General features: G+C 30.8%; 1 protein-coding gene across 2 annotated transcripts in view; it reads left to right on the plus strand.

Moving 5' to 3' along the window:
- LOC105834429 (photoreceptor-specific nuclear receptor) overlaps positions 1–16,532 on the plus strand; it is a 79,193-nt gene that overhangs the window by 16,335 nt on the left and 46,326 nt on the right. For both annotated transcript variants that reach the window (XM_036285326.1, XM_036285327.1), the window contains exons 3-4: positions 2,605–3,016; positions 10,123–10,226. In XM_036285326.1, coding sequence (XP_036141219.1) covers positions 2,605–3,016; positions 10,123–10,226 — 516 coding nt within the window. The remainder of the gene's footprint in view (positions 1–2,604; positions 3,017–10,122; positions 10,227–16,532) is intronic.

The raw sequence follows: 16,532 nt of genomic DNA on the forward strand, positions 1-16,532 counted from the left end.
AAAAACAATCATTTAGTTTCAGCAACTTTCCATAGGACACCCTGTGTATTGTGTATATATATATATATATATATATATATGTGTGTGTGTGTGCGCGCGCGCGTGCGTGTGTGTGTGTGTGGGGGGGGGTGTATGTGTGTGTATGTGTGTGTGGGTGGGTGGGTGTGTGGGGGGGGGGTGTACATACATATATGTATACAAATTGATACAGATATAATTTTATATCTAGATCTTTAATATTTATACAATCTTTAACAGTATGTATGTTCTATAAGCTGAAATACAACGTAATTAAATTGCATTTTAATTACACTTAACAATTAATAGCAAAGTAATATAAACTTTTTTCATTATAAAATATTCTTTTATGCTTAATTTTTTACAGTTTTTACCAATCTTGGCGTTCTGGTCTTGTTACCAAAAAGAGGCTTTGATGTGAATTTTTAAATGCTTCTTTGTTCTTAGCTTCTTATTCAAAAGCTAATAACCTCTCAGCGTACTTTTATGATGTGCGCTTTCTACATGTGCACATTTACATAGATTTACAAGTCTTGAATTTATAAAGTTTTCTTGGGATATTTATTTACGCTCTTCTTTAATGCCCTTCTTTTTTGCGAATTGTTAAAATTTTAGAAGAAATTTAAGAAAAACAATTACACAATTTGATTATAAGGATGTCAAGTCTGATAAGGGAAAAAAGAGAGTTTATTAAATAAAAGGTTATAGAATACTACAATAGCTTCGTTCAGTTATTATTAGCATTATTGCATCATACTATCATTGTTTTATATTCAATAATAAAGACAGACTCAATCGCTAATATCACACTTTTCAAATGCAACCGATATCTCTTCTATTTGTTGTAGTTATAATTACAGCAGTTAAAACGTCACAGTTTACTTAAATATTATATAATGCACTTGCTTTGGCAATCATAGCGCTATAAGCATGATTTTATTTTTGTTATTTAGTATAATATCAAATAAAGACAAATATTGTCACAAACAATATTACAAGCAATATTAAATTTAGATCACCGGAACCATTATATTATTTTCAATTTACGTTTTTTTTAGTATATTTTTTCAGTTCTTACAATTTACTTCTACATAATATTTTTATATTTTATGTTGGAAAATTAATTGCTTGTTAAAGCTAATAAGATATTCTGTCGTAAAGAAACAAGGTTATTTTAATTTTATTTGATCTATATTTCATTTTTTGTATTACATTTAATTACATTTTAGAACTTTCTTTTTTGTTTTTTCTTAATTTTTGTAATATAAATGTTTTAGACCAGAAATGAAAAAAAATCAGGTTGAAAGTAAATATAAAAATATTTTTAAAAGATATTAGAAAAATGATTAAAAAATAGAACTACCGCTATTTGAAAATAATAATACTCATTAAATAAAATATTACTTATTAAATAAGTATTATTTAATAAATAATATTTTACAAGTTTGTTTCTCTATTAAATTTTCTAAGAAAACTTTCAAATTGTCATAAAAGTTTTTGTTTCAACATTAATAAAAGACATACTAATGGCGCATAAACAACTTATATATAGTAATATAGAAGATACGTTCACAATATGTATGATTTATAAAGGCTAATTGTTCCAATTTCTTGGTAAATTTACCTATCTGGTAAATATGCATGTCTTTATTTATTTAAAAAGAAAATGAAGATAAACACATGCTTACCTGATAGACAAGTTTACCAAGAAATTGAAACAACCCTAAATTTTTATTACGGGTAAATTATTAATATTTTTTTTTTATTTCTTTATTTTTGTTTGTGTTGAAATTTTTACTATTTTAAAATGGATAACTAATACCTCACATTTATTTATAAATTTTAAATATGTTTTTAGGGTAATTGAAAATAATATTACTTACTAAATAATATTTATTTAATAATTCATTACTTCTATTATTTTTGTTATATACTTGTATGTTTCTTTATATATACTAGACACCACAAACACGCATTTCGCGCGCGTTATTTGACTTTATTTGTCACTTTTTAAAAATAAATTACAACGATAATTGTATAGATAACAATACATATTTAACAGCTGTCAAAATTCAATCGTAATGACAGCTATTCTCGCAACACGAAGTAAGTGCAGCGAGAGAATCAATCGGCATCGCGGAAAAGAGACAACAATAAATTTCGAGAGATGCATGCAATTGACTTTACATGCATTTTTTAGATAGAAATAGGATTCTGTATATGTATTGTACACATTTTGCTTGTTACTCTTTGTTGACGATTTTGTGGACTATTGTCTAACAACTCTCACTGTTTTTCTCCTTCTCTTCCTTCTCTTATTTATTCTATCTTCTTCGTTTGAAGGAATGGATTTATTGATGGGACAATCAAAATTGATTCCTTTCCCGATACTTAATTAATTATAAATATTATTAAATACTAATAATTAATTACTATTAGATAATTACTCATTAAATAATATTAAAATTAAGAACCGTAACCGAAACCGGATCGTAATTTGATTTGGTCCAGGTTCCTAATTACAATACTTTTTTTGTCTTTGTCAGATTTTGTTGTAAAAATAAACCAACTTATTTTATATTTTAGATTCCGGTGAAAGCAGTGTCATCTCCCCAGGCCTGCCGGAACGTTATAGTCCACTAGGGGCAACAGGATCCACGTCGAGCCATGATCCTTATGCCTCCCGATCGGTTCAAGAATGTCCAGTACCCCTCTGCAGAGGAATGCCGACGGATTTTCCTCTGGCCCGGTCCCCATATTTAACTGCGCTTGGAAATGGTCATCCGCACTTGCTAGGGCAAGTACAACATCAGCAGCAGCAACAGCAGCAACAGCAGCAGCCGCAACAATCACAGCATGGCAGCAAACCGCCGCGTAGTCTCGGACTGATATGCGTGGTTTGCGGCGACACCAGTTCCGGCAAACATTATGGAATACTCGCCTGCAATGGTTGCAGTGGCTTTTTTAAAAGGAGTGTCCGACGAAAGCTGATATACAGGTGATTCTAAGTTTTGATAATCGGAACATATCGTCGAATTTTTATCCTTTTAAACCTAAAGTGATCAATTATAGCGACACACGTGCTGCTATCATAAATAATATGCAAAAGCATTTCCAATAATATGCCTAAAGAAATTCTCACAGCTATTAAAGAATAATTGCAAACAACAAACAAATTCAAAGATCTAAATAAAAATAAAATTTATGTTTTGAAAACAGTTAATATTTTGATAGTAAAATATACTAAAAGAAATAAATTCTGTTAAACAGAATTTTTTTGCTTGCTTAATACAAGAGAAAAAAGTACAATTAAGATTACTTTCTGCATTTTAGCAATTTTATAGCAAAATGGCACACTAAAAATGTTAAACCTATAATAATAAAAAGTTCGGCCAGTTCTATTTTAGACAATAAAAATTCTATTTTCTTTATCGGTCCAAATCGATAGATTCGTAGAGATTGAATAAGATTTGTATAAATTCGTATAAGAATAAATTGTTAAGACATCAAAATTTCTTTTATTTTGATTTTAAATTAAATGTTTTAAAACTGAATTTATGATAGAAACTGTTGCAATTGTTTACATTTATGGATTTACAAGTCTTTGAAAGTCTGCAAATAAGCTTGGTTTAATTTAATTTAGTTAATAGCATCTTGTCTACATTATTAACGTTGCAAATCTATTTTGAATTTTAAACAATAATTTGTACTAGTTGCGGGCAAATAGAATTTTAATCGATTAAGTTGACCAAGAGGTGATTTCTTTTTCTGTGGGATATCGGAGATTATACGATACGAGAACAGCATCGAGCAAGCCATTAGACGAGAATAGATAACGATATTTGTCACGATCAAACATCCCTCGCATGCGATAGTTCATCGACACACTCGTTAACAGTCTAGCAACTCAATCCGCGACAGGGAAAGAATTATAACACTGCGGATAGAATCGCCTATGGTTTTCGAAGATCGTCGTGCCCAACAGCCGCTTTGCATTTCGGTCACGAAGCCGAGCCTGTTCATTTTTCAAAAAGCACGCACGGAGGGTTAATAGCTTGCGTATCGAGTGTTGCGCGCGCCTGCGTGTCCCCGACATGAATCGAGAGGGACAAGCGAGACCAGGACGGCCGATTCCAACTCGCACGCGCAAGAGGGATCCGATGGAGATGGATGGTCGTTCCCAAGGGACAGTAATAGTTCCTCGTATGAGCGCCACTGGCTTTGCCACCACCCGCTCGGTTACCCAGTCGTATAACTCGTCGCGGATGCGGTAGCGGCGGCTCTTGGGTTAGCTCTCGATGGGCCCCCGGCGGATTCGACATTATACCATCCTACGCTGTGGCCCAGCATTAGGATGAGTTCACTCAACTCGGCCCACATGGCTCCGCTCGATGCTTAACTCGGTATTAAGCCCAGATATGATGATACAAACGGCCATCAATAACCATTTTCTTCAACTTTGAGACTTTATATTCTATTGTAAAAGTATTTGTGAAAATTTACAAATTTGTATAAGATTAAAAAGTTGCTTGTAATCGCATAATAAAACATTTTTAATAATAACAAGAAGTTATGTATAGACTTCAAGCTGAATCGTAGATTGGGTTTTTTTTTTAATTTGGGTTTTATTATGGGTACTTTTTAAAAAAATTAAAAAATTAAAACAATTTTTTTAAAGGTAAAAAATATTAAGAGTAAAGGTAAAAAATATAATCCTATAATATTTTTTTAGGAAATTAATTTACAAAACATTAATTTTTTTATTATATTTATTATGAATCATTATAATCTAAAACACATACACACAATACTGATTCTAAGCCGAAAAAATCAATTAAATCTATCATTTAAATAACATATGTGCGTATATTTATAATACAGATAGTTTATTGACAAAAGTATTTAAAGAGAAACATTAGATGTTAAAAAAAATAATGTGGTCGGTGAAGAAAAATATCAAATATGTTATTTTGACAAGCGTCTAAATTTTGCGTTTAAACGACAAAATGGCAAGCAAAACGGTGGCTTTTGTTGTTGAAGTAGCAACATTTGCGCGCGAAAATTCAAGTACAAGCCCCGCGGGAGCCCATGCAACGTTTCGACCGTTCTTATCCACGCACGATGCACTTAATTGCATCTAACCGATCCGTGAGGATTTACGCTAATCCGGCGATTGTGGATGACGCGCCATCGCGGCGTATCGCGTCAGGACGCATCTGTCGCATCTCGTTTCCCCTCTTCACGGATAATTGGTTATCTGTACGAACACTCTTCAAATCTTTACAGTGTTAAAATTGTCTGACGAGAGCTTCTTGTCCTTCTATTTTTGTAAACAATAAAATTAAATGTTGTCTGATACTGACAATCATGTACTTAAACAGTACATAATGTAGCAAAAATGTTTTGAATCTATAGCTAAGTCATGTTTAATAATCCTTTGATATTTTAAAAACTTTGTAAAAATATTATACTTTATGTACGCCGCAAGGGGGTCCCACGGGACTTGTATTTGAATTTTCGCACGTAAATGTTGCTACTTCAACAATAAAGGCCACCGGCTTGTTGTTCCGTCGCGCGCGTAGATATGAAAAATTTTAAACTTTTATTACGCTTGTTAAAATAACATATTTGTTATTTTTCTTCATTAAGCACATTATTTTTTTTACATCTAATTTGTCTCTTTAAATACTTTTGCCAATAAAATATATACACGCTCGCGCGCATGTGTGTGTGTGTGTAATAAAAAAATTTTGATATTAAAGAAAAAAAATTCAAAAATGTTTATATATTATAAATTTATTCCCAAAATTTGATAAAGTTTTTATAATAATATTGTAGCAATTGACTAAATTGCACTTATTACACTTGTCCTTTCCACAAAGTACACTCGCCACATATGCGAGAATTAGTGTCGCAAACTTTCTGCCAGCGGCTGTCGCTATTAACGCGATTTTAACAAATGTCAGTCACAAGAAACCAGACGCTATCTTGTCCTGAGGCGATGTGTAACACGAAGGGCATGCCGACCAAATCGGTCTCTCGGTGTGGTGCCGCCGCGTCAGCAGGGAGTTCACCGTGCAAATTGATTTGCGTTCACACCCTAACGGATCCGCAGGGCGCGAGAGCGGCGCAGGCCCCTCCCGCACAGGCCCCTTTCCTGTATTCACCCTTCAGAAGCACATCATACATTTATTTACGCATCTCTATGTTCTACGAGCGGTCGGCATTGTTCGCCTCATTGAATTACCGGAAGCATGTGCTGCCGGTTATCACGCCTGTCGATCGCCCTATTTCGCGTTGTCGGATGCATGTCGTGGATGCGCTGGATATGTGTGTTGTTTATTGCTGATGTCGTCAGCGAAGCGACGACAGGTTCTCGTTATAACCCTTTAACCAATAGGCCTTCGTTAAACGATCTTTCTGATGTAACGTGATGTTATGAATGCTAAGAGGAAGTAAGCGACGCGTATTAAGCCACATAATGCATCGGAGAGAATTATAAATAATTGATGTAAAAATAGAAGTGTATTACCACTAAAGAGCACGAGGGTAAATTCAGAAATGAAAATTCATAGTTTTTCGAATAATCCGCTTCAAGAAAAAGAGAAGTCACATTATTTTATTCGATTTATCGGAAATCTTTAAAAAGCGTATAGTTATATATCTAATAAAGTTTTTAGAATTCTCCTGCTCTTGTTTAATTTCTCAGATTTTGCTGATAAAAATAATTATTATAAGTTAACACAACATTCTAAGATAACATTCGTTTATCTTTCGCGAGATCGATCGATCCTTGACAACGATATTTCATCAATAATCATCGTCAATCTCCAGTTCTTGTCCCTTGCGGAAAATCAGAGAAATTTGGACGCACTTGTCGGAGATCCAGGGTACGCACTCTTCGAGAGATGGTGTTAAATTTGATTACTTTCATTGTTGAGCTAACCCGGTTATCCCTTCGAGCTGACTAACGTAAAGAGGCGACTGTCCGGGGTCACGTTTCTTCTTCTTATCCCTCTTAATCTCGTCCAATTCAGCGACGGCATCCCCGCCATTTCGTTGGCCGAACTTAAAGGTAGTCCATTTTCCTTTTCTTGTTACAGCGCAGATATAAAACCGCAATGATTCAAATGGAACCGGGAATTTTTTGCGTAAAATGATTTAAATTTCTAATATCACTATAATCCTTTTTTTATTAATAACACTGATCATTGAAATAAAAGTACTTCGTATCTGTGTTACTACGTTAAAGTAATTATATAAGAAGCTCTATTTCTATTTAATAACTATTGCTATAACATATTTCCGACTGGAAATTAAAGTAGGATCGCGATAAGGACCATACAATGTTTGCCTAACTTCGTTGTCGGGGCCTGATATTTTTTCCTTGTCAGTACTATATCAGTATTGTAAAAGCATGTAACGCTATTTTTCTATAAGGTTCATATAAGGTATCATTATCAGATCCTTATAAAATTATAGTTGGGTCTATACTCATGGGGACCCACCTAGAAATTAAAATCGAATTCCGATAAGGACCATATTCTGTTTGCCTGATTTTTTTTGTCAGGACATGATATTTTTGCCTTATCAGTACCTGAATGAACATATAACGCCATTTTCTTATAAGTATTCCATATGAATAAGTATTATTATCAGACCCTTATAAAGTTATATCAGGTTCTCATAGGAAAATATGTAAGGCCATAATTGGGTATTTTAATGAGAACCTACGATAACGATAAAATAATTTCTGTTTGGTTATTGTTAAGATATTTATATATATTTTTGATGTGACAATCATGATTGAAATAGAATTTTATATTGTTAAAATTTAAGATTATTAAATTCTTTAAAAAAAATATAGATTGTTGTATATACAAAGCAATGGACATGTTAATTTACATAACTTTTGATTTGATTTTTCCTTCTATGGAGACGATATAAATATTATATAAATAAGAACTCTTTAATTAAATAATAAAAGATATTAATCTAAATAATGTGCATATTTCTTTATATTCACATAATACATATATATATGTATATGTACACTATTAATTTAACTAATCCTTCCTTATTATAAGGCCGTGTATAAAATGACATAAGTATTCAATTTTTTATCATCCCACATAATCCATTCCTTTGGCACAATATCAACACTTTTAATATTATTTCTCATACTTTTAAATTCAATTAATCTATATTTATACTCATTACTCATCTGCAATTGTAAAAATATTTTTATATAACTCATAAATTTTTTATGGGAAATAAAGTAATATAAACAATGTTTTAAATTTTAATTAACACTTACCTTGAAAGAATGCAAAAATGTAAGAATTTCTATTATATTATTTACAATGCGACAAGCGTGGCACGATATATATAAGAGTACACAGAAAAAAATGTAATATAGCGAATAACATATGTGATTGCGGGCTGCCAACTACATAAAATACTCAATATAATAATATTTACTATTAATGCAAGTACAATGTTGATACTGCAATATATTATTGTATTGAGTATATCTGTAGTTGGCAGCCCGCAATAACATATCTTATTCAACATATTACTTTTTTTTCAGTGTACGTTTTTACAAACATTTGGTTTCTTTGTAAGTAAATATATGCCGAACGCTCAATGACGTCTCAAGTCCATGAAGCAAAATGTTCAAATTGTAAACTTGTTTCTTTACATATGTAATAGGGCCAATACATAAATTTTTTCTTTCTCGACTACACTGAGATTTATATTTATCATTTTTTTCTGTATTTTATTTATTTTATACGTGCCAATCCTTCCATATCTTTTCATTTTTCATTAATGAACGGTAAAGCTTTAATCACGTAAAATCTATTAAATAATTTATTAGTTCTACCAAATTTCGCATAGAAAAAGGCAACATGTCTTGATCGAAGCCTGCTTATGAACCCTTTACAAAATTTGCATTTTAATTTTGCATTTTTTATATTTTTCGACGAGGCATATGTACATTATCCTTATTAAATCCTGATTAAATAATTGTAGTACTAAATTTTGAATAGAAAAGGCAACACATCTTGGTCGAGCCCCGCTTATGTAACCTTATAAAATTTGTTATATTTTCTGACGAGACATATATACAGAGTCTTTATTATGACCTGATCAGATTACATAATTAAACTTTGCTTTCAGCTTTACTATGATTACTGGATTGGGTAATAATAAGAACCTAATCAGTTAGCCTTAGTAAGGCATACCTTAAGAATGCACGGCAGGTTCTTACGACATATCGGATCACTTTCTAGTTGAGAATTATTACTATAACGGTAGTAAGAAAACATAATAAATTATACTGATTTAAGAAATGACTGCAATTACTATAATTTAACCTTAATTGGTATTTGCAGATTTAATAGACCCGAATATTTTCTTTTCAATCTAAATTGCACTAAATTTTCGAACAGCGTAAAAAATTGTTTACAACAAATGTTTTTCATAACCTTATACAATTTCAAGTTACATAATTTTATTTGGATTTTTATTTTTAAATAAAAAAATTATTTAATTTCATCGATTTCAAGCAAAGGTATATTCATGTATAGTTTAATCTAGTAAAGTTACACCTGTGCATATCAGTTAAGAAAATTTTGGAACAAATTCTAATTAGAGTTGAATAGTTGGCATAAAAAATGATTATAAATTAATCTTTTTCGGTACAAACAAACAAAACATAGTTACATAGTACAAATAAAAAATAATTACAATTATTACAAATTAAATATTATAAATTAATCATTTTAATGTCAATTATATTTAATTTATAATGTTATTACATGTTATTGTATGTTATTACTAACATATAATAATAATAACGATAGAAATAGTGCTTCTAACTGTAATTATTTTAACATTTAATTGTAGCTATTACAGTTATAAATATCCAATATTTCTTTCTTAGTGTAAGTTCTTCTTGTAGTGTAAGTTCTTAGTGTAGTTCTTTCTATGAAATAGAAGATTCTAAATATTTTAGGACAAAATATTACAAATTTCCATTGTGGAATTTTTTGCTACATAATGTATTCATAATGAATTAAACCAATATATTTTTTCATACAGATGTCAAGCTGGTACCGGAAGATGCGTTGTGGACAAGGCGCATCGAAATCAGTGTCAAGCATGTCGTTTGAAGAAATGTATGCAAATGGGAATGAATAAAGATGGTGAGTGACAACATGTGATTTTTCAACTAATTTAAGCTTAAAGCTCGAAAATATTCGAAATTAAAAAACAATTATAATACAAATAAAATGAAAAAGAGGGAGAAAGAAAGTTAAAGAAAGTTTTAAAAATTATAAATATTTAAACTTTCAATTCAATATCTTTATTAGTATATTTTAAACAAACTTTAAAATATATTAATAAAATATAATAAAAGAATTTTACGTTAAATCACAATAAATAAAATAAGAAACATTTTTTAATAAAAATACAAATTTTTTTATAAAAAAATTTTTTTATTAAAGAAATTGCATTTTTTTATATAATACAATATGTAATAATATTGATAAAGTAATAAGGATTAAGTATGCGCCATTACAGCTATATTATGTGATAAATTCCAAATAGAAAGTACGTCATTTCCCGTATAAAAATCGATGCGTTGCGACGCAATTTGATTCAATCGGAAGAAACTCCCCTTGCGACATCGAGTTCGGCAATAAGAAAGTTATCAGCGGGACGGCTCTGAGGGCCGGGAAGCAAAAACACAGGAACGGAAGAACAAGAGGAAGACGGAGAGACAGGTGCGCATCCGTGTCTCGTCGGGAGGCATTGAATCGAAAGCTGTTCGGAGCAGCCAGACTTGTACAAGCCTCGTACCACTTTTATCCAGTTATTTATGTCGTGAACATAAAGGGTCCGCCCGAATTCTGCTTCCCCGCCGCTGATTGATTCCGGCATTACCCACAGAAATGGATAATCCATCGGATCTATAACTCCCATTTGGCGACAATGTCTCAAGAACTTGCAATAGAATTCCAATATCTGAGTGACGATGATCGACGCGAGGCGATATCGACATGTCATTCTAATCGATTGATCGAGCAATTTTCTTTCTTTTTAAGAAAAATTTTTAGAAAAAGAAAAAGGAATTAAAATTAAAGAGATTTTATAATTTTTTCACATAAGAACTTTGATTGAGGTTTAAAAAAAAGTTTATGATTAATATAATCTATATAATATAAACGTATTATCATTTCTGCATTTTTTTTTAAATATATTCACGAAATAATTTAAACCAAAAATATTAATACAAAGATGTCAAGTTTATAATACTGAAATTATAAGCGACTGAAGTTTACCAATTGTAATCGATGCCGTTACGACTCGCTTATGTGCCCCTATATTGAGAATCACTCACTCGCCCTAGTACGAAACTACAAAGACAAAAAAAGAAGCTAAAATGTTTCTGTTTTTTACGTTATCAACATAATCGTGACGACGCAGGAAATAGTTCCGTTTTTTTATTTTTATAAGTTTTATAAAATTTTGTATATTTTTATATTTTTTAATAATTTTTATATTTTTAAAATTTTATATATATATTTTTTTTGTTTTAACATTAACATAAGATGTTAGTATATTTTATATTATATTTTTAAGCAATACACACAGTTTGTAAAAAATGAGAATTAAAAGAAAATGTACGAAAAAATAATAAAAATAATAGAAATAGTAGAAATTTAAAAAAATAAGAAAAAAACAAGTAAAAAATTGTGATTTTTGGCTTTAACGTTTGGGAATATTTCTGTAACATCTTTTTAATCAAAATCACTTTTGATTAATAAAAGTGTTAAATTAGACAGTCGCTTTTGTGTCATTGTACTTCTAAAATAATTTTTGATTAAATTTAATTTTGAAAAAATTAATTTTAATTTTGAAAAAGCTGTCTCGCCAGTTACTGGTAGAGTCATCCTCCAAATTTTGCGCCTTTTTAAATTTTGCGTTCTACGCTGGAGCATATAATGTGTACTGCCTCGTAACGCCTCCGATTGTAATAGCAAAATTTCAAGCGTTCAAGCACGATATAGTTCACAGTAACATACATAACAAAAGGATCTCTTTTTCTAAGACTAAAATTACATAGCAAAACTTAAATTACATTATATATACTTACGATAATGATAAAACTTTTCTATCATTTAAATAAATATTTTGTATAACTATTACATAAAATATTGCCTATGAGAAACAAGCTATCTTATATAATTTATATATGATATGAAACTAACTGAATAATTTTTTTAAAGAAATATCAAATATAACAGTTTGCTTTTCATATAATAAATATTGCGTGATAATATTGATATTGTATCGAAATATTTTTACGAAATTGTTATTTGAATAGTTAAATTTTATTCATTGTCACATATACAATATAAATTCAATCTTATTAGGAATAAGAGGTTCTCTTTTCACTGTAGGTTGCATTTCTTAAACAATTTAATATCAAATTGTCGTTAAATTGGCAACAATTAGTTTAAAAGTTACACCTACCTAGCGGGTAAAAAAATTAATTTTTTTGCATTTTCTTGAAGCTTCAAATTTCAAAAGTATATCTTGAAAGTTTCATGTCGATATCTGCAGAAATGGCGGAATTACAGAGAGTTGAGTAAAACGGGATCGAGCGTTTGAATACTCGAATTCTACTACCTGACGCGCTCAGATGCCCAAAGGTTATAGCCGCACGGACATGACAGCATTCTCCCGTGTGTGTTTATTTTGGGAGGCACTGGTACTGGTTTCGAGTCTCTATTGTTCATTGTTACTTCATATGGTCCCGGAACTGCCGATTAGAGGTAAAGTGCAAAATTCGGCTGTTAACAATAGTAGAATTACCCATAGTAAATTTTAAATAGTAGAATTAATAATAGTAAATTCAATTCAATTTCAACTCGTCGCCATTTTGTAACAAGCGACAAAATCGACAATCGGCGATCGTCACTGACAAATCATTACTGTTAGCTTAAAAATACCATTTTCTTTTTTTTGTTTCAAATGGATCGTTTAGGCGGGAGAGTCACCGTAAAATGCGTTTTTCTAAACCTCGATGTGTACCGGCCATATTTTTTCCTTCCGTTACTATTTTTTGAAAAAAATTTTTTTTATATTGTCAAAACATAAGTCAATAATCACACAAAATTTCATTTAATTCCCACTACCCGTTTAGCAGGAATAGAATGTCAAAATTAGGCCTGTTTTTTGGCCGTCTAGGTAGGTGTTACCTCTTAAAACTTCAATCAAATACTATAGCATCTCTGTCCGTAATCAGCTTATGTTCTGTTGGCAAAGTTTGCATCAAAACTTGATAACAAATTGTCGTCAAAAGCAAGATTTGTGCAACTTATTTGATTGTAAATTGCTTTTTGATAATAATTTGACGTGAAACTGATTTATACAGATTTGCTTGCTCTTTGATGACAATTTGATAACAAGTATATCATCAAATCTTGCTCAATATTTAACAATTATTTGCTGGAGAGGTTTGTAAAACACATTTTGTTATATTTCTGGTAACAATTTCTCGACAATGTCTTGTCGATAATATAACAATTTGTATCCAATTTGGTGCCATTTTGCTTATAAACTTTTTAGCAATCAATAGTAGTAAATTAATTCTCCGGCCGATGAATGTTTAAAACATATCGATAAACATTTAATTTCATCACCCCTTATGCAACAAAACAGGGACTGCTATCTATAGCATGATTGACAGAGCATTATTACTTTTCATCCTATATACCAGCAAAAAAATATTGAATATTGTATCCAAACTCTTAGAAAAAATGGATATTCTTTTGATTTAATCTCCAAAAAAGTAAATAAAAAAATAAAGAAACTTACTAGTGACAAACTGCTACCATCACAAGAAAAAGAATTAGTTAAAAATAATAGCAACTATGAAAATAATAATGAAGACAACTCTATAAGTAAGAAATATTTTATATCACCTTTTATTAAAAATATCTCAGAAACAGCCTCATCATTGGTCAATAAAAACCTTTTCACTATAGAAAAATTCAGAATCATTAATAAATTGAATATGTTCATAAAGGTGCATAAAGCTAAAATTGATCATATTTCTAAAAATAATGTTGTATATAAAATTGGTTGCATGGACTGCGATGTCACATATGTCGGGCAGAGAAAAAGAAATCTTATGACCGGAATCAATGAATATGTCAACAATTTAAAACTAGAGCTATCGAGACACTCTGTAATTATCAAACACAGAATAGAAACAAATCACAGGTTTGAAAAACACTATAATCCTTGACTGCAAACCTAATTACTACAAAAGATTGATCTCTGAAATGATTTATATAAAGCAACCAAAAATGACATTAAGTTACAGAAAGATACAGAGTGTCTCGATGACTTCTTGTTTACTTTATTATGTTTCGAACAAAAACACTGTACGTACATACATACAGGGTTTATTTGTATGTCAGATTATTATTTTGCTTTTGACTGCCTCATACACATCTAACACATTCTTAACCCTTTAATTGTGGGATAAAAATCAATGTTCTGTGCCATTTTTGTGGTAACCTAAGACAATATTGGACTTTTATGTTCATCTCGATCCCTTCTACCTTTTTACGAGCGTTGACTCACATGTTTTAGGACATCCTGTATATATCCCTTTTCTAAAAAGTGCGTGTTATATTGATAGTCGCAAATCTCGAAGTGATTGTTGTCTCTTTTTCGCGATGTTGATTGGTTCTCTCGTTGTGCTTACTTCATGTTGTGAAAGTAGCTGTCATTACGATTGAATTTTGACATAATATGTCAAACCTGTATAAATGGTTATCTATACAATTATCGTTGTAATTTACTTTTAGAAAGTAAAAAATATAAAGCTAAATAGCGCGCGCAAAGCGTACGTTTGTGATGTCTAGTATACATATGTATATAACACAAAGCACAAAAGAAATAGATGTTCAATCTCTATATCAAGAGATACGGTACTGTCTTGTACCAAGTAAATCTACCTTTTACATCACTGGTCACAATTTTTATACTAAAAAAGATTCATTTCAGTTATTCTAAGAGTACAATGATTTAATATTTTCTTAAAAAGATTTAAAAATAGTCCTCTTTTACCAATTTTTTATAAAAATAATTTCTTTTGTATCTCAAAAAGAATTCATAATTGATGACATACAATTGAGTTCTTTTTGAACTCTCTGTGCTATCTAGGAGTTGTTAACAATATGTTCTCTTTAAATTGGCCGTATCCTCTTTTTGATGGAAAAGAGCATACGGCCAATTTGTAGAGAACATATTGTTAATGACTTTTTTTATTAATTAATATTTTATATATATATATATATATATATATATATATAATTCTGAAAGTAGTAATTTGTGAAAGTACTTTGTAAGTACTTTCTATCAAAAGTTGTCACAAAATTATTGTTTGTAATTGGTAAAAAAGGACTATTATGAATCGTCTTAAGGAAATCTGTCGACATTATAGAATATAAAATTCTCCGAATTAGCTTTACAGACTTAAAAAATTTTTTAAGTGTTTAAAGTACACACTAGGAATAAGTCACAGAATATTCAATTTAAAAAACGTAAAAAATATTTTAAAATTAACAATATAACAAGACAATGTGTAGCTTATCTTTTCTATTGTATAGATTCTTTCTTGCCACACATACATTTAGTGACTTATTATTTTTTATTAAAAGGGTAATTTTGTTTGGTACAACTAAACAAAAAATGCGACAAGTGATTAATAAAACTCATTAGTAATTTGTTAACATAAAAATGTATTAAGTGACGTGTCAAAAACGTACAACAAGATACATAAACAAATATTATATCAAAAAAGCACAATAAAATTCAAGCATATAGAAAACAAAAATTATAGATAATAGAAAGCATTTAAGAATGAAATTCGTCCTATTCCTTTGTAAATTTTGACTTCTTGGATTTACGTTGGAAAGGTGGCTGAAATAATTTTTGTCCACGACAAACGTATTAATGCACGCATAAAAGACATACTCTCGTGTCACGAACCCCGAAAAAAAGACTCGTGGCGTCCACTGTGCTTTAATGGACACGCGATTAGGGCACTCATTGCTGCCAAGCCAGCGCAATTTTTCCTGGCTTCCCTTTTAGCAGTGGCCCAGCAACACGCAGTAATTTCGTAATAATAAAAAGCGTGTCGGCTTGCTTTATCTCCGGCGTGCGGCCTGCTGGGCAGCTTAATAGGGTCCTCTTACTTTGCCGAATCTCCCATTTTGTTCCTCCCTCTTTCCTTGCCGTTCTCATCATCCTCACGGCGGTGTCTAGTACCAGAAAAGATAAACGCCCCGTACGCTTTGTTTCCGTTTAATTTGCATGCACCTCGTTGCGAGAAACCATCCTGCTTTCTGTCCGCCCCTTTCCTCGATTTTTTTTACTTCTTTTCTTCTTTTTTTTACTTCTTACTTCTTCACCCTTTTCACTGACAA

The sequence above is a fragment of the Monomorium pharaonis genome, chromosome 4, assembly GCF_013373865.1.
Source record: "Monomorium pharaonis isolate MP-MQ-018 chromosome 4, ASM1337386v2, whole genome shotgun sequence".
Taxonomy (NCBI): domain Eukaryota; kingdom Metazoa; phylum Arthropoda; class Insecta; order Hymenoptera; family Formicidae; genus Monomorium; species Monomorium pharaonis.